Source organism: Lacerta agilis, chromosome 15 (assembly GCF_009819535.1).
Source record: "Lacerta agilis isolate rLacAgi1 chromosome 15, rLacAgi1.pri, whole genome shotgun sequence".
Classification (NCBI taxonomy): Eukaryota; Metazoa; Chordata; class Lepidosauria; order Squamata; family Lacertidae; genus Lacerta; species Lacerta agilis.
The window spans coordinates 40065042-40092151 of record NC_046326.1 but is presented as its reverse complement, the minus strand read 5'-3'; the positions used below and the strand labels follow the sequence as shown (position 1 = coordinate 40092151).

Below are 27110 nucleotides of genomic sequence, written 5' to 3'. Positions count from 1 at the left end.
ACCAGAAGCCACACCCTGCACTAAAGACTTGCATAACAAGGATATACTTTTTGAATTCCCAACAAAAAATTCACCAGCTGTTCCCAATTCATTCTTCTAGATACAACCTTGGCTCAAGGGGAACAGGGAGATCCTGTCGCGTCCTGGACCTTTCCGCCATATTTACCTTCCCAAAGCCAAAGCTGTAAATGTTTTGGGGGGCACTGCTCCCGCGTCTCAGAATCTTGTCAGCCGTCCTGAAGGACAAAAAAAACAAAGAAAGGGGGAAAGGGGTGTCTCTTGAAGTAGCTGAGGCTGAGAGGCAGCAAAGTCACCCAGTGAGCTTCATGGCTGAGCTGGAATTTGAACCCTGGTCTTCCAGGTCCTTGTCCAACACTCGAACCACTGTAACACACTAGCTCTCATATAACCATAGGATCAAAGAATTGTACAGTTGGAAGGGACCAAAAGGGTCATCCAGTCCAACCCTCTGCAATGCAGCAATCATTTGCCCGAGCGGCTCAAACCCACGACCCTGAGATTCAGAGTCTCTAGACACTTCCTACAAAGCATCTCAAAGTAATTTCACAATAAAAAGATTGCATGTACTGGGCACAATTTCAAAGCCAGCACAGATACAAATGGAGATTTGTTGCTAATACCCAATGACAGATCTTGGATTTTATTTGGTTCTGATCTGGGCTTCCTTTTTGTTTTTATGTGTGCAGTTCTGCTTTTTCACCACATGAGGGAGAAAGAATGATGTTGCAGCCATTCTCTGTGGAGGAACCAAGGGCACTTCCCAAGTGTTTACAGTCCTCTATTAAAAATAAACGTTTGGTGTGCGGGGAAAGGAAGAGAAGAGGGAGAAACGATTTCTCTCCCCACCATCACCGTCACAACTGGAGGCACTCACCCTTGCTTGATGCCCACAAACTTGGAGGGGCTAGAGACCAAAGCTCTGGGAGAGTCCACCTTCCGCAGCAAGTCTACGGAGTAGTTCTGCACAATCGCCTGCATGTGGGCTGTACATCGCTGGATGAACTCGAGCATCTGCAAAACAGAAGAGAAGCCGCCGCCGCCAGGGATGGTTGGTGGCGGCGAAGACTCCTGAGTTTGAGCGCAAACCTTGAAAGCAACCAGGGATGGAAGGGAGAAAGTGCCTTATAGAATTGAAGGGTTGGAAGGGACCCTGAAGACCATCTAGTTAGTACAAGCCCCTGCAATCCAGATGTCCATTATGGTGATTGAACCTGCAACCTTGGTGTTATCAGCACTTGCTCTAACCAACTAAGCTATCCAGTGGTGCCAAACATCAGTCTGGGCAGACTTGCAGTGGCTCTCCATGATTTTAGACGTGATCTTTCCCAGTCCTACCTGGAGATGCCAAGGATTGAACATGAGACCTTCTGACTGAAAAGCAGGTGCTTTATTCCACTGAGCCATGACCCTTGTTATAGAAACAAATAAACAGTTCTGGATAAAAGCATTTCGGCTGGGAGTGTTGCAAGGTCAGGGATGGGGAGCCTGTAGCCATGTAAACGTTGCTGGGACTCCAACTCCTACCATCCCCTGCAACCTACAGGGCCAACAGTTGGGGATGCTGAGAACTGGAGCCCAGCAATAATGGATGGGGGGCCCACAGGTGCCCCCATACATGATCAAAAAAAGCAACACTACATGCTGCATGCAGGAAATGGAAGGCTGACTTTGCTTGGAAGAGGCATCCATGGAGCTTTGTGCACACGGGTGCAAGCTTCTGGGGTAATCAAGAGGCGAAAGGCCCTAGCTGCCCACACACCTGAGCGCTGCTCTCCCTCCCAGCTGTCACAGCCCAGCTCTGTGGGTTCCTCCCGTTCCTGTCATGGACTCGCAGGTCTCCACCCGCATCCAGCAGTTTGCTGAGAATTGACTGGTTGCCTGAGAAAGCTGCGGCATGTACCGGAGTGCTCCCATCGTGACAGCGGCTGAGAAAATAAGGAACACAAGAGCACTTAGAAGTCCTGATCAGAGGGCCCCCAAAGAATTCAATAAGCAATTCCTTGGACTGGGTGGACTCTGGGCTTAAAAATGCTTACATCAAGGCTGATAAACATCTTATGTCCTTTTAAATGTGTTTTGGGGTAGGGGTATTGTCTCGTTTCATTTTTGTTCCTGTTTTATCTCGCATTTTTATGCTGTGAACTGCCTTGTGATCTTCGGATGAAGGGTGGTATACAAATTTAATAAAAAATAAAATAATAGCAACACTCGTGCCAAGAGTAATCCAAATTCTGTGCAAATAAAAATAGGATTCTGCAAGCTGAGTGAGTTACACAAACGAAGTAAAATAGTATTGTTGGTTTTCTGGGACCTCACAGCTACTCTCAATGCCTCAAAAGATGGCAAACTGATATTTCCAAATTTGTCTCTCCAGATAGTTTTGACCACAACTCCCATCAACTCTGACCACGGGTCATGCTGGTGGGGGCTGATGCGAGTTGTAGTCCAAAACTTCTGGAAGGGTGCCTGGTTGGGGAAGGCCATTCATTGTAAGGCATTTCCCACACACTTTCCAGCTTAGTTTTGCAGCCCTGGGGTCTCAATGCCTGTTTTTAAAAGGGAATGGGGGGACACACCTATCATTATCAGAAAACATGCTTTTTTGCTTTTTCTCCATTTCTGCAGATCTACATGTAGAGAACCCACACACCTCTGGATTTTTTTAAAACCCAGAAAATTGTCTATTCCCTATAACAACAAAAACGTAGCTTTTGTACTTACTGATTTGGATCCGAACCATAATCTAAAAGAACGCTGACAACTTTCCCAATACCAAGCAAGGCAGCAGTGAATAGGGGAGTCTGCCCCAATGAGTTAATCGAGTCAGCACTGATTCCTATAAGAATGGGGGGGGGGAGAGAATTATCCACTGCCCCTGCAAATTTTCCCTAAATGTGTGAGGTCCCTTAAAAGCTGCCCTTCCCCAATCTCCAACCCTCTGCAATGAATCAAAGTGGTGCCATCAGCCAGAGGCACACCATTAAGTCCAGATCACAAATTAAGCTACAGTCATGGGTACATATAAGAAAAAGCACTTTCCTTTATTTCTGTGGTTTTACATATGAAGACATAACAACAATCATCTGTTCCTTGGCAGGTCTTAAAATTAGGTAAATACAACCTCAGATAAACAACACCATATGTCATGATTTATTTAACACCGGGCACCTTTCTTACATATCTTTAGACACCAGACAATAACATTCCTCTTCTCCCAGGCCTTTGGGTAATTAAACATGTTATGGTCATTTAAACTGTGGGGGCAGTATTGTTTTCTTTGTTGATCTACTACGTTAATATGTTTGTTTGTTAATATTGTTTGTATTTTTATATCATAAACCTCCCTGTGAACTTCAGATGAAGGATAATATAGAAATTTAATGAATAATAATGCTAATGCCAAGTCTAACAGGCTCATCTCTGCAAGGATTAATATTTGTTCAGAGCAGCCATCCTTTGCTCCACGGAATTCCATGGGCTTATTTCTAAGAATCTATGCACAGAATCAGGACATTTTCATTTCATACCCAGTTATAATAATTTGCTGGGTATATATATGCATGCCCACGACCATTTTGAAACTAAATCGAAAATTCTTTCTAGTAGCACCTTAGAGACCAACTGAGTTTGTTCCTGGTATGAGCTTTCGTGTGCATGCACACTTCTTCAGATACTGTTTTTAAATGAGAACTTCATTCATTACTTTTTGTAAAGAGATTTGAGGTTGTTGTTTTAAAAGCAAGGGTATATAAATTATGCCAAAAAAAAAACTAATATGAATGGCTTTATTATAATTTTAACCAGATTGCCACATGCGCTAACCCCAACTTCTTCAGAAAGGGCAAAATAGGCATTTGTCCAACAATGGAGAAATGAAGGTAACAAGACGCATGAAAAAATTATTATGCTTGCAAGGTTAACCAATATTAGCAGAAGGCACCCTTGATACAAAACAATGCCAAATAAGCATATACTATAAAACAAAATAAAAAACCAACATACTATGAACCAAAAATAACTTTAAAATTTGAAACCTTTTTACAAAGGACCAAACAATTAAAATCTAATATTTACCACTTTAAAAAAAGGAAACGAGCCACTCAGTCTGTGTTCTCTCCCTCCAACCTCCTTAATATAAAAGAGGCGGAACGGTCATCAATAACAGGCAGCAGCTGCAAAATGCAACACTGCCTGCTCGCTTCGCGCTCAGAAGAGAACACTTCAACTCCTCCTCGTGGTTCGCTTGGCCGATCACTTTCGAGTACACTTCTCTAGTTACAAACTATAGAAATGATCCCTGAAAGTATAGTCTTAACTAAACGCTCTTCGGCTCCCGAGCCCGGCTGCCTCGACCCACTCTCTAAAGCACGGCGATCGATTTCTAACCCATCGAAAACATGCGCTACTTTTAATTCTTAAGACAGGAAACCAGCGATTTCAAGCCCCTTCGAGATAATTTAAAATAAATGCTTTTATAATTTGGTATTTGGCCAGGTATCGGCGGAGGACCAGAATCCCTCTCGCTTTCGATCTGCATACGGGACCCAAGCGGCCAATCACTGCCGGGCTTCAGTTTCCTTTAAACATGGCGGCCTGCAGTTCGCTTACTGGCTCGTCAAACCCAGGCGGCTACCTAGAGGAGGCGGGCCTTCATGACGTCACTCTCCCTGGCTCAGGCAGCTTAACTATGTCACCGCCTGACAGTCCGCGCGGGTGGAGGGAGTCCTAGTCTTCGCCGCCCCAGCAAGCCCTGCTCTTGAGTAAAACACGCAAACGATCGTGTTGCGAAGAGACTCCGCAGGGAACCAACAGGTCCCTGACTCAACTTTCTCGTCAACCACTAAATGGAGAGATCCTATAATACAAACTTTCGAAGAAAGTCCTGCAGTCCTTGTCAGGATACATGCAGCATTCTAGAGTCTTCAAATAAGTTCACAATGGCGTAAATCGTTACAACAGCCCCTATTGGAGCGGCTGAGAGCAGCCACAGTTCCGTGAGAATCACCTCCAAGTCAAAGTGCATATGTTCAGGGCAATGTCTGACACCCCCCATACCTCTTAGACTACCCCCCCCCCTTAGACTAGCCCTGCTGGGTCAAATCAAAGGCCTATGTAGTCCAACACAGTTTTCCACCAGTGGCCAACCAGATTCAATATAGAAATAAAATGTCTTCTGGACCACCTTACAGGACTGTTGTATGGAGTTCCACTGCGCTTGAATAATTTTTTTTAAGTGCACCTATCAATGCTAGGACTGAGGTACTATGCACATTTAATCTGGGAATAAATTCAAGTAAACCAAAGGGGATATATTTCTAAATTATCAAACGCCAAGTGAAAGAGCCTAAGCACACAGATGTTCTCATTGCACTGCTACTATCCAGCTGTATGCTTGACCTGTTACTAACATCCACTGCCTTTTAATGTGACTTCAAACTTTTAAAAGGAAGTAATTCTACATTACTGGACTTATTTCTAAAAAAAAAGAAAAAAAAAGAAATGCAGGTTGTGTCACATACAAAACCACCTATTTAAGTAGGAACACCAGTTCCCTGTCTTGCAAGCCTTTTCCACCTGGCCTGGGAAGGTGAGACCCTGACTGACTGCAGCCACGAAAGCTAAGGTTGCTGAACAGACTCTTGGGTTGGGGTGTTTGTTGTTGGAAGGTCTGGTGCTGTTGGTTTTTTATGTATATTTGTTTCAGGTTTTTTGTGATATATGTGGAAATTGTTCAGTTTGGATGTGTATTTTTAAAAATGTTTTATTTATCATTGATAACTACTTTTGTTATGTTGTTATGTTCCTTTTTCATGTAAGACACCTTGAGTATGATTTGAAGCTTGGAAAGGCAGCATACAAATTATGTATATTTGTATTTATGTAAAATCTATTTTTAAAACATTTTTGAAGCAGATATGCAGTCTCTGCTTTGTCCTTTTAGCCTCTGAACAAGTAAGGAGAATGGGTCATTGAAAGCAGGGAACAGCAGTTGTATAAACACAACACCACCCACTTGCTTCACACTCAGAAAGGAACAGTTTGATTCCTTGTGCTTAACAAGACCTGGCTACATTTGATTACGGTTCCTACATGTGAACACAGTTATCTACAAAAATAGCATGGGGGGGAACACATTGATTTCGTAATATAGGGTGACAGTTTCACTAAACAGATCTTTCTTCAACAAACTGTATTAGAAGGCCTCAAAGTCAAACACCCATCGAAGCTGAAAATTAAGGTTATTCCTGGGTACTTAGAAGACTCATGCCACTGCCTTAGCTGACCTGATGGGTTCTGGATAATTTAGACCAGATGTGTTCAACCTTTTTGAGTCCACGGCTCCCTGGACCAACTACCTTCTTTCTGTGGCAACCCTGTGGGGCTTAGGAGCCCAGTTATGTCACCCTTTGCTTGCAGAGCTGGCAGCCTCTCACCCTTTTTTGAACATCCCGGTTTTGTGGAGTGCTCCCTCAGCCTCCTGTCCTCTCCCCTCTCCTTGGGAGTCCTCTGGGCAGCTGCTGCTGCCGCCCGATCTCTGAGCTGCCCCCACCACCACCCCAAAAAGAGGTGAATCCCAGTGGCACACTTCGCCTGTGGAGTATAAGCTCAGGGCTGCTGCAATATACATCTGTGCAAGCCTTTAGGAGGCAGAGATGCCAGAGGACATCAGAGGAGGGCGGAGAAAGAGAGACAGAGGCCAGTGTTGCCCACAGCACCCCTGAATTTAATTCAATGTACTCCAGGGTGCCATGGAAAACCACTGTTTAGACCATAACTTCCATGAGCTCCAGGCCACACTCTAAACTAATAAACTGATTTTTTACAATAAATCCTCAAACCCCGAACTTCAAAACACTATTTGCAGTGACAAAAACATATCATGCTAAATTATTTCAAAACCACACAACCTACACTATTACCACACCAGTTTTCTGTTAACGTTTTGGATTTGAAAATACGCTAAGTTTCTGATCACTCCCTCTTGAGGCAGCTAATAAATGCAGAATATATCTTTCATTTTTATATTCATAAGACTAATTAAACACTGGTATAATACAGGGTAGACAAAGCATCCAATATGTGAAAAGATGGAAAAGTACAAATTATAATCTTGAATGCAGAGAATGATTTGTATTATGCTGTATAAAACCAAATTAAAAAGTAATGAAAAGGGGGAAATCAGTCCATTTTTAAACCATTTTTAAAAAAGGAAACGAGCCACTCAGTCTGTGTTCTCTCCCTCCAACCTCCTTAATGAAAAGGAGGCGGAACGGTCATCAATAACAGGCAGCAGCTGCAAAATGCAACACTGCCCGCTCGCTTCGCGCTCAGAAGAGAACACTTCGACTCCTCCTCGTGGTTCGCTTGGCCGATCACTTTCGAGTACACTTCTCTAGTTACAAACTATAGAAATGATCCCTGAAAGTATAGTCTTAACTCTGCACTCCGCGCTTCAAAAGCCAGGCGGCGGCTCTCCGCTTTCCATGTCACGGTAAGGCAACAGCCTCCGCTCGGTTTCTTCCCCCTCCCCGCCCACGTCCCTGACCCTCTCCCCCAAATGTTGCACCCGGAGGTAGCAAGGCTGCTATTCCCGCCCATGTCCGCCGCTGTGGCTCCATTCCGAGCGAAATTACCGAGTTTCAATTATATTCCCAGCAAAACCCCTTGGAAGAAGGACGCGGGGCCACGCCTCCTATTTTGCATAGTCCCCGCCCCTCAGAACAGGCCACGCGTTTTCGTCTCTCCTTAAACCTTGATCCAAGCAAGATTTTTCTTATTCTACTTCTTAATTTACGTTATTTACTATTGTTGCTTTTATATACAGTAATGTAGGGATGCCATAGAGGAAGAGAAAGGAAGTCCACATCTTTCCCTGACTCCTACAAGCTCAAGGGGGAAATGCTATCAGGAATCAATTACACTTTTTGTTTTTACATAGATATTTATCTACAGCTGCTCTCTATCCTATACTCACTTGCCAGTGAGTAAGTATCATACAGATGCATCCTCCTCAGTATGCATATTACAGTACTGCACTGCAGCGTGCAAGGGCTTCTCACAGGCTTAGCAAACTGGAGGTGTTCCTGTTGTCTTCGTTTGTAACTAGCCATCCTTCAAAAGGAGCAAGGACCATTTGGTTCCTTTGCAGCTTACCCATGCGCGTAGCCAGGATTTTTGTTGGGGAGGGGGGCAGGCTTTTGTTAGGGCGGGGCAGAACCTCAGATGTCTTAAGTGAGGTGCAGCGGGCGGACGCGGAGGGGCAGGTGGGGACGCTGCCAGCTGTGCTCCAACTCCGCCTCCGCCTGCTCGGGATACCTGGCTGCAGCGCCGACGGGAGGCTCGCCGACGGCCTCCCCGCATCCGCAGCCCGAGAAGAGATGAGCGAGAGTGGCGCAGGCGCTCTCCTCAGGCCGTGGTGCCTTGCGCCAGTAGCCTCAATGACTAAGACATCCCTGCAGCTGCTCCCCCCCCCCCCCAGCTACACCTGTGAGCATGCTTTGTGTCACTAACAGCAAGTAGTAAATACTGTAACAAGATTTCCTTCTACTGTAAAAGGTACATCTAGAGTGCAAACAGACCTGGGCATGTTTTCCTCAGAATTACAGTAAGTCCAACTGTGTTTAAGGGGATTTTCTTCCCCTGCACAGGATCCCAGCCTTAATCAGACATCCTGTTTCAAAACCTGTGGCATCCACAAACCCTGCAAGCATGGAAAGGATTGATTCCCTACACTTATTTTACCACAGTGCATTTATAAATAGGTTGCCCCTCCATATGAAGGGTGCATTTTGCTACCATAGCTAATGTAAAAAAAAAGGTAAAGGACCCCTGACAGTTAAGTCCAGTCGCGAACGACACTGGGGTTGCGGCGCTCATCTTGCTTTACAGGCCAAGGGAGCTGACATTTGTCCGCAGTTTTTACACGGGTCATGTGGCCAGCATGACTAAGCGAACCGCCGACCTAGGGCTCAGTGGTTTAGACCACAGCGCCATCCGCGTCCCCTTAGCTAATGTACTCACAGCTAAATATAATCTATGGAACTTATTTCCACAGGAGGTGGTGACTGCCACCAGCTTGGATTGGCTTTAAGGTAAAATTGGACAAATTTATGGGGTGGGGGGACTAAGCCATTATGGCTACTAGCCATAATGACTCTGCTTTGCCTCCAGTTGCTCGAAACTACAGGAGGGAGTCTGCTTGTGCTCAAGTCCTGCTTCTGGTTGGCCACTGTAAAACTAGGATGCTGGATTAGATGGACCATTGGCCTGATCCAGCAGGCTCCTCTTACATTCTGTTAGTTGCTAACAGATATACTGTCATCCTGTGCATTTGTATAATGTTCATTGACTTTGATATTTGAACCAGAAAGTGGGGGAACAGAACAGTGTTTTATCTCTGTTTGTGGTTATGCATTTAATTGGATGTTATTTGTAAGCTTCACTGAGTTCCTGTCAGGGGTGGGGTATAACAACTACCACCACGAAGACAAAGTTTCAAATCCCCACTCGGCTATGAAAACAGTCACTTATTTCCTAGCCAAACCTAGCTTACAGAGTTGAATGTAAGGGAAAAATAGGGAAGCAGGATAAGCAAAGGTTGGATATAAACGTAACGTATGAAAATATTTTAAACTTCCTGGATAGATGAATGCAAAAGAGTGTCATCATCATCAAAGGATCCAGGATTTCCCCCGCCCCATGTTATACTCAATTTTATTTATACAAAACGCCTTGAGTGAAAAGAAGAAAACAACTGCTGGTCAGTTGCCAAGCAAGTCAGTCCCTTTTGCCATCTGGAGGCAAGCTGGTTACTTGGCATTCTTAGCATTGTTCAGCCCTTTCTTGTTGTTTCTTTGCAAAACGCATGTTCCACAGGAACTTGGGATCAACCCCCTTCAGAGATTCATATCTATTTGATCTGGGTTTCTTAATGCCATTTCTGTGCCACTTGCAAGACTGGTTGTGTGTGGTGTGGTTCTTGGACTTGGCCATGGCTTAAACCTGAAGCTCCGCCACAGTTCAGACCAAAACCGGAAGAGGGATCCAGGATTCATGGATGTGTGCTCTACAACAGAGATCTCTCCCCTAAACAAAGTCCTCTGTATTTGTAACAGAGGCTGAAAGCTGATGAGAAATTGGGATAAAATTGCCTGCAGAACGTTTTCTAAGGATATGCAAATTGAGATTGTTGTATCAGTACAGTATTGCTATTTGTGAAGATAATTAGAATTTTAAAGAGATTACTTTGTGTGCTATCCCAGTAGTCTTCACTCAGAAAGGACAATACAGTATACCAGGCATGTCCAACAGCTAGATCGTGATCTACTGGTAGATCACTGGACGTCTGTGGTAGATCACTGGTAGATCAGTGGCTCCCCCCAAAGAAGCTAAAAAACTTTGGCTCCCCTAAAAAAACTCAACATCTTTGCCCTCCACCCCTAAAATGACCTGACCCACCAAAAACAGGGCTTTCCTTCCTAACACAAGCTCAATGTCACTTTCCTGCTCCCTAAAGAAGCTCAACAACTTGTACGTGACCCCCCCCCCCCAAACAGGGCTTTCCTTCCTAAAAAAAAAGCTCAACTGCCAGTTTTTAACTAAATCGAAAATTCTTTCTAGTAGCACCTTAGAGACCAACTGAGTTTGTTCCTGGTATGAGCTTTCGTGTGCATGCACACTTCTTCAGATACACTGAAACAGAAGTCACCAGATCCTTAAATATAGTGGGGGAGTGGGGAGGGGTATTACTCAGAAGGGTGGTGGGAATGGGTGATAGGCTGATAAGTGTGGAAAACCTGTTGACGACTCTAAACGGCTGCAATTAGTCTTGCAGGGAAGGGGTGAGATGGCTAAAGATGGCTTTGTTATGTATAATGAGATAAGAATCCAATGTCTTTGTTCAAACCAGGTTTCTCCATGGTTTTAAGTTTGGTGATTAGTTGCAATTCAGCCACTTCTCTTTCCAGTCTATTTCTGAAATTTCTTTGTATTAAGACAGCTACTTTGAGATCTTTTATAGAATGTCCTGGGAGATTGAAGTGTTCTCCTACTGGTTTCTCTGTCTTGTGATTCCTGATATCAGATTTATGTCCATTTATCCTTTGGCGTAGGGTTTGGCCTGTTTGTCCAATATAGAGAGCTGAAGGGCACTGTTGGCATTTGATAGCATACACAATGTTGGAAGATGAGCAATTAAATAGTCCTGAGATGGTGTGTTTGATGTTGTTGGGACCAGTAATGGTGTTATCCGGGTTTATGTGGCAGCAAAGTTGGCATCTGGGTTTATACAGCTCCCAAGTTAAAACAGTACAACGCATCATCAGAGATCTACAACCTCTCCTAGACAATGACAGTTCTCTTTCTCAAGCTCTGGGAGGAAGACCCTTCATCGCATACAAACAGCCACCCAATCTCAAACAGCTCCTCACCCACAATAATACAAAAACAGGACTCAACATGGACACTGGTACCAGAGCCTGCAATAAACCCAGATGCCAACTTTGCTGCCACATAAACCCGGATAACACCATTACTGGTCCCAACAACATCAAACACACCATCTCAGGACTATTTAATTGCTCATCTTCCAACATTGTGTATGCTATCAAATGCCAACAGTGCCCTTCAGCTCTCTATATTGGACAAACAGGCCAAACCCTACGCCAAAGGATAAATGGACATAAATCTGATATCAGGAATCACAAGACAGAGAAACCAGTAGGAGAACACTTCAATCTCCCAGGACATTCTATAAAAGATCTCAAAGTAGCTGTCTTAATACAAAGAAATTTCAGAAATAGACTGGAAAGAGAAGTGGCTGAATTGCAACTAATCACCAAACTTAAAACCATGGAGAAACCTGGTTTGAACAAAGACATTGGATTCTTATCTCATTATACATAACAAAGCCATCTTTAGCCATCTCACCCCTTCCCTGCAAGACTAATTGCAGCCGTTTAGAGTCGTCAACAGGTTTTCCACACTTATCAGCCTATCACCCATTCCCACCACCCTTCTGAGTAATACCCCTCCCCACTCCCCCACTATATTTAAGGATCTGGTGACTTCTGTTTCAGTGTATCTGAAGAAGTGTGCATGCACACGAAAGCTCATACCAGGAACAAACTCAGTTGGTCTCTAAGGTGCTACTAGAAAGAATTTTCGATTTTGTTTTGACTATGGCAGACCAACACGGCTACCCACCTGTAACCAGTTTTTAACTGTGAGTAGACCGCAGTCTCTTGGAAGTTGGCCACCCCTGCAGTATGGAGGAACTATGGAGGAATTAACCTGGGTCCTTTTGCAAAGCAAAGCAGAATGCTTGCTCTGCCATTTAGCTCCTACACCCCCAGAAATCTGTATTACAGTATATATTTTATAATATGCATAAATAACACTGAATTAATAAAAGTTAAGGAAGCTGGGGGAGTCCTGGAGGGGAAGGGGGGAAGGGAATGGGGAAATGTATGGGATTGTATTGTTTGATAATTTGTATGGAGTTTCAATAGAAATTTATATATATAAAAAACACAGTATATTTATATTTGCTGGACTAACTGCCTGAATGCAGAAACGAAATCAAGTCAATAAATATAAACGGGGGGAAAGAAAAAACAAAAATCCTCCTGTACTATAATATCACGTTTAAGAAGACTAACGAAAATTTTAAGTCTTATTTTAACAATTCTTAAAAAGGAAACAAGCCACTCAGTCTGTGTTCTCTCCCTCCAACCTCCTTAATGAAAAGGAAGCGGAACGGTCATCAATAACAGGCAGCAGCTGCAAAATGCAACACTGCCTGCTCGCTTCGCGCTCAGAAGAGAACACTTCGACTCCTCCTCGTGGTTCGCTTGGCCGACCACTTTCGAGTACACTTCTCTAGTTACAAACTATAGAAATGATCCCTGAAAGTATAGTCTTAACTCTGCACTCCGCGCTTCAAAAGCCAGGCGGCGGCTCTCCGCTTTCCATGTCACGGTAAGGCAACAGCCTCCGCTCGGTTCCTTCCCCCTCCCCGCCCACGTCCCTGACCCTCTCCCCCAAATGTTGCACCCGGAGGTAGCAAGGCTGCTATTCCCGCCCATGTCCGCCGCTGTGGCTCCATTCAGAGCGAAATTACCGAGTTTCAAGTATATTCCCAGCAAAACCCCTTGGAAGAAGGACGCGGGGCCACGCCTCCTATTTTGCATATCTCCAGCCCCCTGTGACGCCCGACCACGCTGCAGTTCTTTAACCCTTGGTGTAAAGGTTATTATTCCACTTTGCAATATCCTCAGTACTGTACCTACATTTTTTGAGGTAGATTATTCCTCCAAAGATTCCCTTTTGTAATTACAGCTAATGATTCTCTATATATTCCTATAACCCATTACCTAGGCATTCGTATATTCAATCCACCTAGGACAAACCTTAATTTCATTACAAAGCACCACAGAGAAAGTGAAAATGCAGCAAGATTTAAAAGAAGTAGTGCTGTTATAGATCAATGCTGCAAAGAGAGAGGCAGCACAATCGGTGTCTTTTTCACACCACACCCTGAGCCCTCACCCTAATCAGGCTGGAGGAGCACAGAGGGAGTTACCATATTGTTTATTTTAATACATAATAAATACTAGAATCATAGAGTTGGAAGAGACCACAAGGGCCATCCAGTCCAACCCCCTGCCAAGCAGGGAAAAAAAATCCTACCCTGGGGGGGGGGGATTCCAATTATTTATAAGCTGGCAACCAAACCCATGCAGTCCTCACAACTAAAAATGTAAAGGGATAGAAGGTGTCTCAGTGGTGCAACTGGGTCGTTTAATTTAGCCTCTAAACTACCAGTCTTAATGGCAGGGAGAATATTTAGATGATACCAGTAATTTAGAATTTTACATGGCCCTTCTCTTGGTCCAGCCATCCTCACAGGCATGCTTGGTAGACACAGGAGGGCCTTCTCGGTAGCTGCTCTCAGACTTTGAAACTCCCTTTCTAGAGAAATTAGGCGAAGACTTTCTTATTCTAACAGGCTGCTTTTAAGGAAAGAAGTGGCGCTGTGGTGTTTTTATTGTAACAATCTGTATGGTTTAACATGTCTCATGTTAAATTGTTTTTTAATTATTGTTTCCCCCCCTATATTTTAGCCATAATAAGCCACCTTGAGTCAAAATAAATTAAAACAATTCTTTAAAAAGAGTTTAAAACACACTTCTTAGAAACCTAAAAACTCCCTTAAAAGAATCAAGTCTTCAAAAAAGTTATATGATCTAAGAAAGTCTTTAAAAGAACCCTTCCAAAAGAATTTAAAAATTATAATGTAGCACCTTAGACTCAGGGGTCAGCAAACTTTTTCAGCAGGGGGCCGGTTCACTGTCCCTCAGACCTTGTGGGGGGCCAAACTATATTTTGAAAAGAAAAAAATGAACGAATTCCTATGCCCCACAAATAACCCAGAGATGCATTTTAAATAAAAGGACACATTCTACTCATGTAAAAACGCGCTGATTCCCGGACCGTCCGCAGGCCAGATTTAGAAGGTGATTGGGGCAGATCTGGCCCCCAGGCCTTAGTTTGCCTACCCATTCCTTAGAGAATCCAATATCGCTGTTCAGAGCAGGTCTCTCCATAGTTTTCAGTTTAGTGATAAGTTGTAATCCAGCAACCTCTCTTTCAAGTCTATTTCTGAAATTCTTTTGTAATAAGACAGCCACTTTGAGATCTTGTATTGAATGTCCTGGGAGATTGAAGTGTTCTCCTACTGGTTTATCTGTCTTCTGATTCCTGATGTCAGATTTATGTCCATTTATCCTTTGGCTGTCTTATTACAAAAGAATTTCAGAAATAGACTTGAAAGAGAAGTTGCTGAATTACAACTTATCACTAAACTGCAAACTATGGAGAGACCTGGTCTGAACAGCGATATTGGATTCTTATCCCATTACACAGGCTAAAACTATTCTTGGTCATCTACATATTGTCCCATTAAAAATCTCTTGCTTTTTCTTGTTCTTGTGGGACCAACTGTCATTAACAGGCACTAACAGACTTACCATACCTATTAGCTAATCACCCATTCCCTCCCCTCCCTCTCATTATATGTAAGTCTGATGACTTCTGTTTGAGTGTACCTGAAGAAGTGTGCATGCATATGAAAGCTTATGCCTAAAACTACTCAGATGGTCTCTAAGGTGCTTCATTATAATTTTTTAATTCTTTTGGAAGGATTCTTTTAAAGACTTTCTTAGATCATATAACTTTTTTGAAGACTTGATTCTTTTAAGGGGTTTTTTAGGTTTTTAAGAAGAGTGTTTTAAACTCTTTTTAAAGAATTGTTTTAATTTATTTTGACTACGGTAAACCAACACGACTACCTACTTGAAGCCACCTTGAGTCACTGTCAGGGGAAAATGCAATGAATAAATAAATAAATAAATAAACAAACATACAAATAATAATAGTGTACTGCAACACTTAAAATCATAGAATTGTCAAGTTGAAAGGGTCCACTGGGGTCATCTAGTCCAACCCCCTGCAATGCAGGAATCTTTTGCCCAACATGGGGCTCGAACCCACCACCCTAAGATCAAAAGCCTCATGCTTAACATGTGGTAAGGCAGGGCTGGTCTTTGTGCGGGATAGCAGAGGCTCCCCCCTCATTCTGCTGAAACAGGGGCGGCGTGGGGGCTGCTTCTGTTCACTCTCCAGAGTTGGGGGGGGTGAACTTCCTCCCGCAAAGTCCTACTCCGAAGGATACCTCTCCCCCCACCTCCAACACCAGCCCTTACCTTTTTTCAGAAGTTTCTTCACTTTCACGTGATTGCCTTGCTTCACATATTCATGCAAACGAGCTTCAAGAGATTCACTTTTCAACGTCCCCAGTTTCACTGGACAGGGGACAGGGAGTAAATGGGCCATTGTCCTTGGTCCCCACAAAAAAAGAAAGATAGTTCAGGAGAGGTTTCATTTGGCGGGGGGGGGGGTCCTCCACTAACATTATCCCATCCACACACACACACACACACACACACGTGTTCTTTTTAAGGCTGCAAACCCAATGTCCTGCTGGAGTAACAGGAATCTAGGAAGTGGCCTTATACCCAAACAAATGGTTCATCTAACGCAATAGTTTCTACACTGACTGGCAGCAGCTCTCCAGGGTTTCAGGCAGGAGTCTCTCCCAGCCTAGGAAATAAACAACAATTTGACTTTTAGGAGATGTGTGAAGGCAGTCATGTACAGGGAGGTGCGCCCCACTTCAAGACTAACTTTGAATCCCGCGTTAACGCTCCTTGCTAAAGAGTAAATTCGGACTGCATCCATTTTACGTATTATCACATTCATTACCCGTCCAAGGTCAGGTTACCACAATTTAACATTCAGAATTAACAAGAGTTAAAAAAAAACGGAGCACAACCGCCAGGAATAGCGTGGGCCATGAAAACGCTTACCAAAGGTGTCAATGACCAGGGTAAAGGGGTGTGTTTTTTCGCATTTAATAGGGGAATTTTTTATTTTTGCTGCGGGGGCACAATCCACTCTTCCAAGTCACCTTCACGCATACAGCCACCCTCAATTATGCTTTTTAATAAAGCATGACATACCACTGATTTCCGTGGAACAAAGCAAATGCGTTTAGGATTGCAACAAGGGCTGCTATTTCCGCACTTTTGGATGTGGATCCAAGCATGCACCGCAAATGATCCAAAGGCCAGTTGCGTTTTCCCCTTTCCCCATTTTGTCTGCGTCTCTCACTCGGGCCTCACTCCTAATATCTCTCCCGACAAGATCCAAGCTACTGCTGCCCACCCCCCAACTCCTTTCTTGCTATAACGACACCTGCCTCCCCCTCCTAAATTATCCTTTCCCGCCCGTTTCCCAGACCGTGAAACCCACCTGCCCACCCCTTTTGCCAACCGTCGAGGTCTTCATCCGTTAGCGGCTCTGGGGAGCGCGTTCCTTTCGTGGGATTCAACGTGCATGCGCCTGCCTGCGCGAGGGCGCTCAGAAATGTTTATGCACCCAGAGCTAGCAATGAAGGTTGCACGAAAATGCGCGCGTGAGAGAGATTTGTGCACCTTAAACTGGGCTACAAAATGAGAGATTGCTGGAGTTGTGTGTGAGAGACACACACACACACTCATGCATCCTAATTGGGTTACAGCAAAGATTGCATGGCTGTGTTGTAATATTCATGCATCGTTTTGTGCACAAGATTGCATGCGCTCAAGTGGTTTACAAGTAAAGACTGCAGGAGTTGTAAGATTTATGCATTCTAATTATGCTACATTGCATTCCTGTGTGCAACATTCATCACCGTGTAACATTTATGCACCCTGACTGGTTTATAATAAAGATTGCATGACTGCACGGAGGGGGTGGTATTCATGCACTGTGTGAGTGGTTAATATTTATGCACCCTGAGTGGGTTGGAATATAAGATTGCACAGCTGTGCTGTGCAATATTCATGAACTGTGCAGATGTGTGTGATATTTATGTACCGGTACCTTAAATAAGTTACAGTAAATGCTAGAAGTAATTTCACTTTGTATAATCATTAAATTCAGTGTGCGTTATATTATTCCATCTGTGTGCAATATTTATGCATTCTAATTGGGTTACAATTAAAAAATGCCCAACGTGTGTGCAGCTAGAGGCCCAGGTCTCAATTTTTGCACCTATTTTGGTGCTTTGGATTAATTCTTAGGAAGTGGACAGGTGAAAGGATGTCTTGCAATTGTTATTTAGGCTAGCCATTCAGATTCAGGGGCAGTCTACCTCTCAATACCTTCCAGAGTCATCAGTTTGGCTGACTGCTGTTGGAAATAGGAAACTAAACTAGATGGCTGCTTAGTCTAGCAGCAGGGATCTTCTTTTCCATAAAGAAGCCAATCATACATATGATCCTGATTTCAAATAAGATTACCCTGGGAGGGGATCCGTTCCTCTAAGTCAGGGGTTGTCAACCTGGTCCCTACCGCCAACTAGTGGGCGTCTCAGGATTCTAGGTGGGCGATAGGGGGGTTGACGGCACAAGCTGAATCCTCCTTCCATAGAGCACTGGTGGGTGGTAAGGAAAGTTTACCATAAAAAAAGATGCATTAGTGGGCGGTAGGTATAAAAAGGTTGACTACCCCTGCTCTAAGTTATTATTAATACCCCAACCCCAGAATCCTGTATTCATCATGTCATTTGCTGATTGCAGAGGAATTTTAGGCAACCCAAAAAGCACAGGGTTAAAAATAAGAGAATATTGCAGAAATAACTAAGTGGGTCTAAGAGTAGATCAAATTGAATAAATCAATGAGGCCCAAATAGGCATGACTACAGTCTCAACAAGTGCAGGGAATAGCCAAGCCAGGAAATTTTGTGTACCTGAAACCTATATGGGTCATAAATAAGTCCTATTGAGTTCAGTGGGGCATATTGCCATGTACCCCCCTTCATGGATCACTGCCTTGTCGTGGCGAAGGGGCTTGAATTACTCAGGGAAGCTATGAGCTATGCCGTGCAGGGCCACCCAAGATGGACAGGTCATAGTGGAGAGTTTGGACCAAACGTGATCCACCTGGAGGAGGAACTGGCAACCCACTCCAGTATCCCTGCCAAGAAAACTCCATGGACAAAGACAACAGGCATATAAAAGATATGACGCTGGAAGATGAGCCCCTCAGGTCGGAAGGCGTCCAACATGCTACTGGGGAAGAGCGGAGGACAAGTACAAGTAGATTCAGAGCTGATGAAGCGGCTGGGCCAAAGCCGAAAGGACGCTCAGTTGTGGATATGCCTGGAAGCGAAAGGAAAGTCCAATGCTGTAAAGAAAAGTATTGCATAGGAACCTGGAATGTAAGAACCATGAACCTTGGTAAGCTGGATGTGGTCAAAAATGAGATGGCAAGAATAAACATTGACATCCTAGGCATCAGTGAACTGAAATGGACGGGAACGGGCGAATTCAGTTCAGATGACTATCATATCTACTACAGCGGGCAGGAATCCCGTAAAAGAAATGGAGTGGCCCTCATAGTCAACAAAAGAGTGGCGAAAGCTGTACTGGGATGCAATTTCAAAAATGATAGATTGATCTCGATACGAATCCAAGGCAGTCCTTTTAACATCACAGTAATCCAAGTTTATGCACCAACTTCCAGTGCTGAAGAAACTGAAATTGACCAATTCTATGAAGACTTACAACACCTTATAGAAATGACACCAAAGAAGGATGTTCTTCTCATTATAGGGGATTGGAATGCTAAAGTAGGGAGTCAAGAGATAAAAGGAACAACTGGCAAGTTTGGCCTTGGAGTTCAAAATGAAGCAGGGCAAAGGCTAATAGAGTTCTGTCAAGAGAACAAGCTGGTCATCACAAACACTCTTTTCCAACAACACAAGAGACGACTCTACACATGGACATCACCAGATGGGCAACATCGAAATCAGATTGACTATATTCTCTGCAGCCAAAGATGGAGAAGCTCTATACACTCAGCAAAAACAAGACCTGGAGCTGACTGTGGCTCTGATCATCAGCTTCTTATAGCAAAATTCCAGCTTAAACTGAAGAAAGTAGGAAAAACCACTGGGCCAGTAAGATACAATCTAAATCAAATTCCTTATGAATACACAGTTGAAGTGAAAAACAGGTTTAAGGACTTAGATTTGGTGGATAGAGTGCCTGAAGAACTGTGGATGGAGGCTCGTAACATTATACAGGAGGCAGCAACGAAAACCATCCCAATGAAAAAGAAATGCAAGAAAGCAAAGTGGCTGTCCAATGAGGCCTTAAAAATAGCGGGGGAGAGAAGGCAAGCAAAATGCGAGGGAGATAGTGAAAGATACAGGAAATTGAATGCAGATTTCCAAAGAATAGCAAGGAGAGACAAGAGGGCCTTTCTAAACGAGCAATGCCAAGAAATAGAGGAAAATAACAGAATGGGAAAAACCAGAGATCTGTTCAAGAAAATTGGAGATATGAAAGGAACATTTCGTACAAAGATTACCACAATTAAGGACAAAAGTGGAAAGGACCTAACAGAAGCAGAAGACATCAAGAAGAGGTGGCAAGAATACACAGAGGAACTATACCAGAAAGATATAGAGGTCTCATACACCCCAGGTAGTGTGGTTGCTGACCTTGAGCCAGACATCCTGGAGAGTGAAGTCAAATGGGCCTTAGAAAGCCTTGCTAACAACAAGGCCAGTGGAAGTGATGATATTCCAGCTGAACTATTTAAAATCCTAAAAGATGATGCTGTTAAGGTGCTACACTCAATATGCCAACAAGTTTGGAAAACTCAGCAGTGGCCAGAGGATTGGAGAAGATCAGTTTACATCCCAATCCCAAAGAAGGGCAGTGCCAAAGAATGCTCTAACTACCGCACAATTGCACTCATTTCACACGCTAGCAAGGTTATGCTTAAAATTCTACAAGGCAGGCTTAAGCAGTACGTGGACCGAGAACTCCCAGAAGTGCAAGCTGGATTTCGAAGGGGCAGAGGAACCAGAGACCAAATTGCAAACATGCGCTGGATTATGGAGAAAGCTAGAGAGTTCCAGAAAAACATCTACTTCTGCTTCATTGACTACGCAAAAGCATTTGACTGTGTCGACCACAGCAAACTATGGAAAGCTCTTAAAGAAATGGGAGTGCCTGATCACCTCATCCGTCTCCTGAGAAATCTGTATGTGGGACAAGAAGCTACAGTTAGAACTGGATATGGAATAACTGATTGGTTCAAAATTGGGAAAGGAGTACGACAAGGCTGTATATTGTCTCCCTGCTTATTTAACTTATATGCAGAATTCATCATGCGAAAGGCTGGGCTGGATGAATCCAAAACCGGAATTAAGATTGCCGGAAAAAATATCAACAACCTCAGATATGCTGATGATACAACCTTGATGGCAGAAAGTGAGGAGGAATTGAAGAACCTTTTAATGAGGGTGAAAGAGGAAAGCGCAAAATATGGTCTGAAGCTCAACATCAAAAAAACTAAGATCATGGCCACTGGTCCCATCACCTCCTGGCAAATAGAAGGGGAAGAAATGGAGGCAGTGAGAGATTTCACTTTCTTGGGTTCCATGATCACTGCAGATGGTGACAGCAGTCACGAAATTAAAAGACGCCTGCTTCTTGGGAGAAAAGCAATGACAAACCTAGACAGCATCTTAAAAAGCAAAGACATCACCTTGCCAACAAAGGTCCGTATAGTTAAAGCTATGGTTTTCCCAGTAGTAATGTACGGAAGTGAGAGCTGGACCATCAAGAAGGCTGATCGCCGAAGAATTGATGCTTTTGAATTATGGTGCTGGAGGAGACTCTTGAGAGTCCCATGGACTGCAAGAAGATCAAACCTATCCATTCTCAAGGAAATCGGCCCTGAGTGCTCACTAGAAAGACAGATCCTGAAGTTGAGGCTCCAGTACTTTGGCCACCTCATGAGAAGAGAAGACTCCCTGGAAAAGACCCTGATGTTGGGAAAGATGGAGGGCACAAGGAGAAGGGGACGACAAAGGATGAGATGGTTGGACAGTATTCTCGAAGCTACTGGCATGAGTTTGGCCAGACTGCGGGAGGCAGTGGAGGATAGGCGTGCCTGGCGTGCTCTGGTCCATGGGGTCACGAAGAGTCGGACACGACTGAACGACTGAACAACAACAACAACAATTGCCATGTACCAGCATTGCCACTGTGCAGCACAATCCTATACTCAGAATTAAGATCCTTTGAACTAAATGGGGTTTATGCCCATGTAATTGAGCAAAGGGTAGAAATCCTAAGTGTGTCTCTTCAGAAGCCCCATTGAATTTAATGGGATTTTCTCCTTTGTTGTTGTTGTTCAGTCGTTCAGTCGTGTCCGACTCTTCGTGACCCCATGGACCAGAGTACGCCAGGCACGCCTATCCTTCACTGCCTCTCGCAGTTTGGCCAAACTCATGTTAGTAGCTTCAAGAACACTGTCCAACCATCTCATCCTCTGTCGTCCCCTTCTCCTTGTGCCCTCCATCTTTCCCAACATCAGGGTCTTTTCTAGGGATTCTTCTCTTCTCATGAGGTGGCCAAAGTACTGGAGCCTCAACTTCAGGATCTGTCCTTCTAGTGAGTACTCAGGGCTGATTTCTTTGAGAATGGATAGGTTTGATCTTCTTGCAGTCCACGGGACTCTCAAGAGTCTCCTCCAGCACCATAATTCAAAAGCATCAATTCTACGGCGATCAGCCTTCTTTATGGTCCAGCTCTCACTTCCGTACATTACTACTGGGAAAACCATAGCTTTAACTATACGGACTTTTGTCGGCAAGGTGATGTCTTTGCTTTTTAAGATGCTGTCTAGGTTTGTCATTGCTTTTCTCCCAAGAAGCAGGCGTCTTCTGATTTCGTGACTGCTGTCACCATCTGCAGTGATCATGGAACCCAAGAAAGTGAAATCTCTCACTGCCTCCATTTCTTCCCCTTCTATTTGCCAGGAGGTGATGGGACCAGTGGCCATGATCTTAGTTTTTTTGATGTTGAGCTTCAGACCATATTTTGCGCTCTCTTCTTTCACCCTCATTAAAAGGTTCTTCAATTCTTCCTCACTTTCTGCCATCAAGGTAGTATCATCAGCATATCTGAGGTTGTTGATATTTTTTCCGGCAATCTTAATTCCGGTTGGGGATTCATCCAGTCCAGCCTTTCGCATGATGTATTCTGCATATAAGTTAAATAAGCAGGGAGACAATATACAGCCTTGTCGTACTCCTTTCCCAATTTTGAACCAATCAGTTGTTCCATATCCAGTTCTAACTGTAGCTTCTTGTCCCACATAGAGATTTCTCAGGAGGCAAATGAGGTGATCCGGCACTCCCATTTCTTTAAGAACTTGCCATAGTTTGCTGTGGTCGACACAGTCAAATGCTTTTGCATAATCAATGAAGCAGAAGTAGATGTTTTTCTGGAACTCTCTGGCTTTCTCCATAATCCAGCGCATGTTTGCAATTTGGTCTCTGGTTCCTCTGCCCCTTCGAAATCCAGCTTGCACTTCTGGGAGTTCTCGGTCCACATACTGCTTAAGCCTGCCTTGTAGAATTTTAAGCATAACCTTGCTAGCGTGTGAAATGAGTGCAATTGTGCGGTAGTTGGAGCATTCTTTGGCACTGCCCTTCTTTGGGATTGGGATGTAGACTGATCTTCTCCAATCCTCTGGCCACTGCTGAGTTTTCCAAACTTGCTGGCATATTGAGTGCAGCACCTTAACAGCATCCTCTTTTAAAATTTTAAATAGTTCAGCTGGAATATCATCACTTCCACTGGCCTTGTTGTTAGCAAGGCTTTCTAAGGCCCATTTGACTTCACTCTCCAGGATGTCTGGCTCAAGGTCAGCAACCACATTTCCTGGGGTGTATGAGACCTCCATATCTTTCTGGTATAATTCCTCTGTGTATTCTTGCCACCTCTTCTTGATGTCTTCTGCTTCTGTTAGGTCCTTTCCACTTTTGCCCTTAATTGTGGTAATCCTTGTACGAAATGTTCCTTTCATATCTCCAATTTTCTTGAATAAATCTCTGGTTTTTCCCATTCTGTTATTTTCCTCTATTTCTTTGCATTGCTCGTTTAGAAAGGCCCTCTTGTCTCTCCTTGCTAGTCTTTGGAAATCTGCATTCAATTTCCTGTATCTTTCACTATCTCCTTCGCATTTTGCTTGTCTTCTCTCCCCCGCTATTTGTAAGGCCTCATTGGTCAGCCACTTTGCTTTCTTGCATTTCTTTTTCATTGGGATGGTTTTCGTTGCTGTCTCCTGTATAATGTTACGAGCCTCCATCCACAGTTCTTCAGGTACTCTATCCACCAAATCTAAATCCTTGAACCTGTTCTTCACTTCAACTGTGTATTCATAAGGAATTTGATTTAGATTGAATCTTACTGGCCCAGTGGTTTTTCCTACTTTCTTCAGTTTAAGCTGGAATTTTGCTATAAGAAGCTGATGATCTGAGCCACAGTCAGCTCCAGGTCTTGTTTTTGCTGAGTGTATAGAGCTTCTCCATCTTTGGCTGCAGAGAATATAATCAATCTGATTTCGATGTTGCCCATCTGGTGATGTCCATGTGTAGAGTCGTCTCTTGTGTTGTTGGAAAAGAGTGTTTGTGATGACCAGCTTGTTCTCTTGACAGAACTCTATTAGCCTTTGCCCTGCTTCATTTTGATCTCCAAGGCCAAACTTGCCAGTTGTTCCTTTTATCTCTTGACTTCCTACTTTAGCATTCCAATCCCCTATAATGAGAAGAACATCCTTCTTTGGTGTCATTTCTATAAGGTGTTGTAAGTCTTCATAGAATTGATCAATTTCGGTTTCTTCAGCACTGGTAGTTGGTGCATAAACTTGGATTACTGTGATGTTAAAAGGACTGCCTTGGATTCGTATCGAGATCATTCTATCATTTTTGAAGTTGCATCCCAGTACAGCTTTCGCCACTCTTTTGTTGACTATGAGGGCCACTCCATTTCTTTTACGGGATTCCTGCCCACAGTAGTAGATATGATAGTCATCCGAACTGAATTCGCCCATTCCTGTCCATTTTAGTTCACTGATGCCTAGGATGTCAATGTTTATTCTTGCCATCTCATTTTTTACCACATCCAGCTTACCAAGGTTCATGGTTCTTACATTCCAGGTTCCTATGCAATACTTTTCTTTACAGCATTGGACTTTCCTTTCGCTTCCAGGCATATCCGCAACTGAGCGTCCTTTCGGCTTTGGCCCAGCCGCTTCATCAGCTCTGGATCTACTTGTACTTGTCCTCCGCTCTTCCCCAGTAGCAAGTTGGACGCCTTCCGACCTGAGGGGCTCATCTTCCAGCGTCATATCTTTTATATGCCTGTTGTCTTTGTCCATGGAGTTTTCTTGGCAGGGATACTGGAGCGGCTTGCCAGTTCCTTCTCCAGGTGGATCACGTTTGGTCCAAACTCTCCGCTATGACCTGTCCATAGCTTGCCTGAGTAATTCAAGCCCCTTCGCCACGACAAGGCAGTGATCCATGAAGGGGATTTTCTCCTTACAAGTGTGCATTGGGGTGCATTTCTCCTCAGAAGTAACATCCAGTGTATTTGATGGGGTTTATGGCAGTGTATTTGGGCAAAGGACTGAAATCCTATGTTTCTCGGAAGCCCTGTTGAATTAAATGGGATTTACTCCTAAGTAGGTAACAGGGCCACAACCCTATGTGGCTCCTCAGCAGTAACCCCCATTGAAATAAATAGGATATACTGCCATGTTAAGTGGGCACAGGGTTGCAACCCTATGAATTAAATGGGATTTACTATGTTAGTGGGTGTCAGGGTCGCAGCTCCAGATTTGCCTCCTCAGAAGTAAACCCTACTGAATCAAATGAGATTTACTGCCTTTTTAAGATGGTGCAGGCTGCAGGGTGGTAAACATATGTCTTAAATGGGATTTACTCCCAGTGCAAGCGGGCGCCAGGGTAGCAACTCCAGTTTCTCCTCAGCAGTAACCCCCATTGAATCAAATGGGATTTCCTGCCCTGTTCAGCGGGCGCAGGGTTGCGAATGTATAATACACGGCTCCCCAGGAGCAAGCCCCATTGACCTCAATGAGATATATAATACTGCCAAAAAGTAAGTAAGGCAGCGGGATTGCAATCCTGTGGTTCTCTCTTCTCAGAAGCGACTACTGTACAGTACTTCTTCTTCCCCTGTGGGAGGAGAAAAATGCCGCTCAAAAAAGGGGGCCGGGCTGAGAGGAATGGAGGACCGCCTCTTCCTCCTCCTCCTCCTCCATCATCATCATGGAGCAGAGGGACGTGGGCAGCTTCCCTTTGCCGCCGAGTCTCCGGGAGAAGTTAGTGGCTGCCGGCTTCCAGACAGCCCAAGAAGTGATCGAGGTCGGACCCTGTCAGCTCAGCAAAGGTACCGACGACGAGGCGGCGGCGGCGGCAGCGAAAACGCCGTCACTGAGGAGAAAGACATTTTCCCGCGCAAACGCTTCCCGCCAATTTTTTAATTCGCCCCTCAGCCAGCCTTGTCTCGGTTTAGGTGCCAGGCGCCCTCTCCTCACTAATGCTCCTCCAGGATTTACGTATAAGCTAAACAAGCCATAGTTTAGGGCCTCAAAAAAATTAAAGGGGAAAAAAACTTGGATGTACATTTCCAAAATATAAGATGAAAAACAAATAAAATAAAACCTACATACAGCAACAGTGTTTGGTGTTGTGTAGGCTCCTACGCTGTACGTGTTTTGTTATGTGCAAATGGCTTTAGATACCTATTGGGTCCATAAATTGCCATATAGCATATCTTCAACACAAGAAACAGTGGCAATTTGTTGTTGACAAAGGAAAGCTGGACATATAAAGGGCCCCATTACCTTCTGTAGGTTAGGGCCTCATCTAACCTAAATCTGGCCCTGTTCCTCATAATAAAAAACGATAACGTGATAATATATCCCAGCCTGAGTCATAGTTGAGAGTAGGCCTATTGGAACCAGTTCTTTGATGTCCGCTTTGAATCATAATGAAGAGTAGACCTATTGAAATCAGTTGCCTGCCGATCCACTCGCCACTGCCAGGAGTAGAGCTATGGATGCCAATATTTGATACCTGCCTTTAGTTATAATTAATAGTAGACCCGTTGATGTCAGTGGCTGGATATCCAGTGTTAGTAATTTTGAGTTAGAACTCATTAAAATCAAAGGGCTTTGGGGTGATACCGTTGGATCTGCTCAGGAGTGTGGCTAGCAATTGATAGCTCCCATTGTTGATTAGTAGTACAGTAAAGATTTCTCAAGTGTTAATTAAAAAAGCTTTGTGTGATATCGGTGATCTATTTAATAGCACTCTCCATGTGTTTGTTAACAGCTTTGTGTGGTGTTAATGCTTTCCAAATCTTAATTTTAAAAAACAACAACACTGTGGTATGTATACATAACACAAACAATAACCACACAAAGACTTGAAAAGCATTATTAAATATGGTAATAAAAGTATTAAGGGTTTTGTTTTGTTTGGTTTTTTTTTTTTAAAAAAAAGCTTTGTGGTATCCATTATTATTCCCTATATAATAGATATGTCCTTATATGCTCTCAGAAGTCGTAATTTAAAAAAAATAATACACAAAGCT

At 43.8% G+C, this 27110-nt stretch overlaps 2 protein-coding genes and 3 non-coding genes across 7 annotated transcripts in view; 1 reads left to right on the top strand and 4 right to left on the bottom strand.

The window, feature by feature from the left end:
- The window catches only part of TEX14 (testis expressed 14, intercellular bridge forming factor), a 29508-nt gene extending 12806 nt beyond the window's left edge, over positions 1–16702 (bottom strand). The window contains exons 1-6 of the mRNA XM_033171951.1: positions 16602–16702; positions 15786–15919; positions 2743–2857; positions 1781–1946; positions 896–1032; positions 167–236 (exon numbers count right to left, since the gene is read on the bottom strand). Coding sequence (XP_033027842.1) covers positions 167–236; positions 896–1032; positions 1781–1946; positions 2743–2857; positions 15786–15919; positions 16602–16687 — 708 coding nt within the window. The 5' untranslated portion in view covers positions 16688–16702. The remainder of the gene's footprint in view (positions 1–166; positions 237–895; positions 1033–1780; positions 1947–2742; positions 2858–15785; positions 15920–16601) is intronic.
- Positions 4117–4334, bottom strand: LOC117060427. Its single transcript, XR_004427986.1, has one exon. It is a non-coding gene; the product is annotated as a small nucleolar RNA U3 (small nucleolar RNA).
- On the bottom strand, positions 7239–7456 carry LOC117060428. The gene has a single exon (XR_004427987.1). It is a non-coding gene; the product is annotated as a small nucleolar RNA U3 (small nucleolar RNA).
- LOC117060429 lies at positions 12725–12942 on the bottom strand. The gene has a single exon (XR_004427988.1). It is a non-coding gene; the product is annotated as a small nucleolar RNA U3 (small nucleolar RNA).
- A 9056-nt stretch (positions 16703–25758) lies between the features above and the next one.
- RAD51C (RAD51 paralog C) overlaps positions 25759–27110 on the top strand; it is a 28758-nt gene continuing 27406 nt past the window's right edge. For all 3 annotated transcript variants that reach the window (XM_033171760.1, XM_033171759.1, XM_033171761.1), the window contains exon 1: positions 25759–25901. In XM_033171760.1, the coding sequence (XP_033027651.1) occupies positions 25781–25901 (121 nt within the window). In that variant the 5' untranslated portion in view covers positions 25759–25780. The remainder of the gene's footprint in view (positions 25902–27110) is intronic.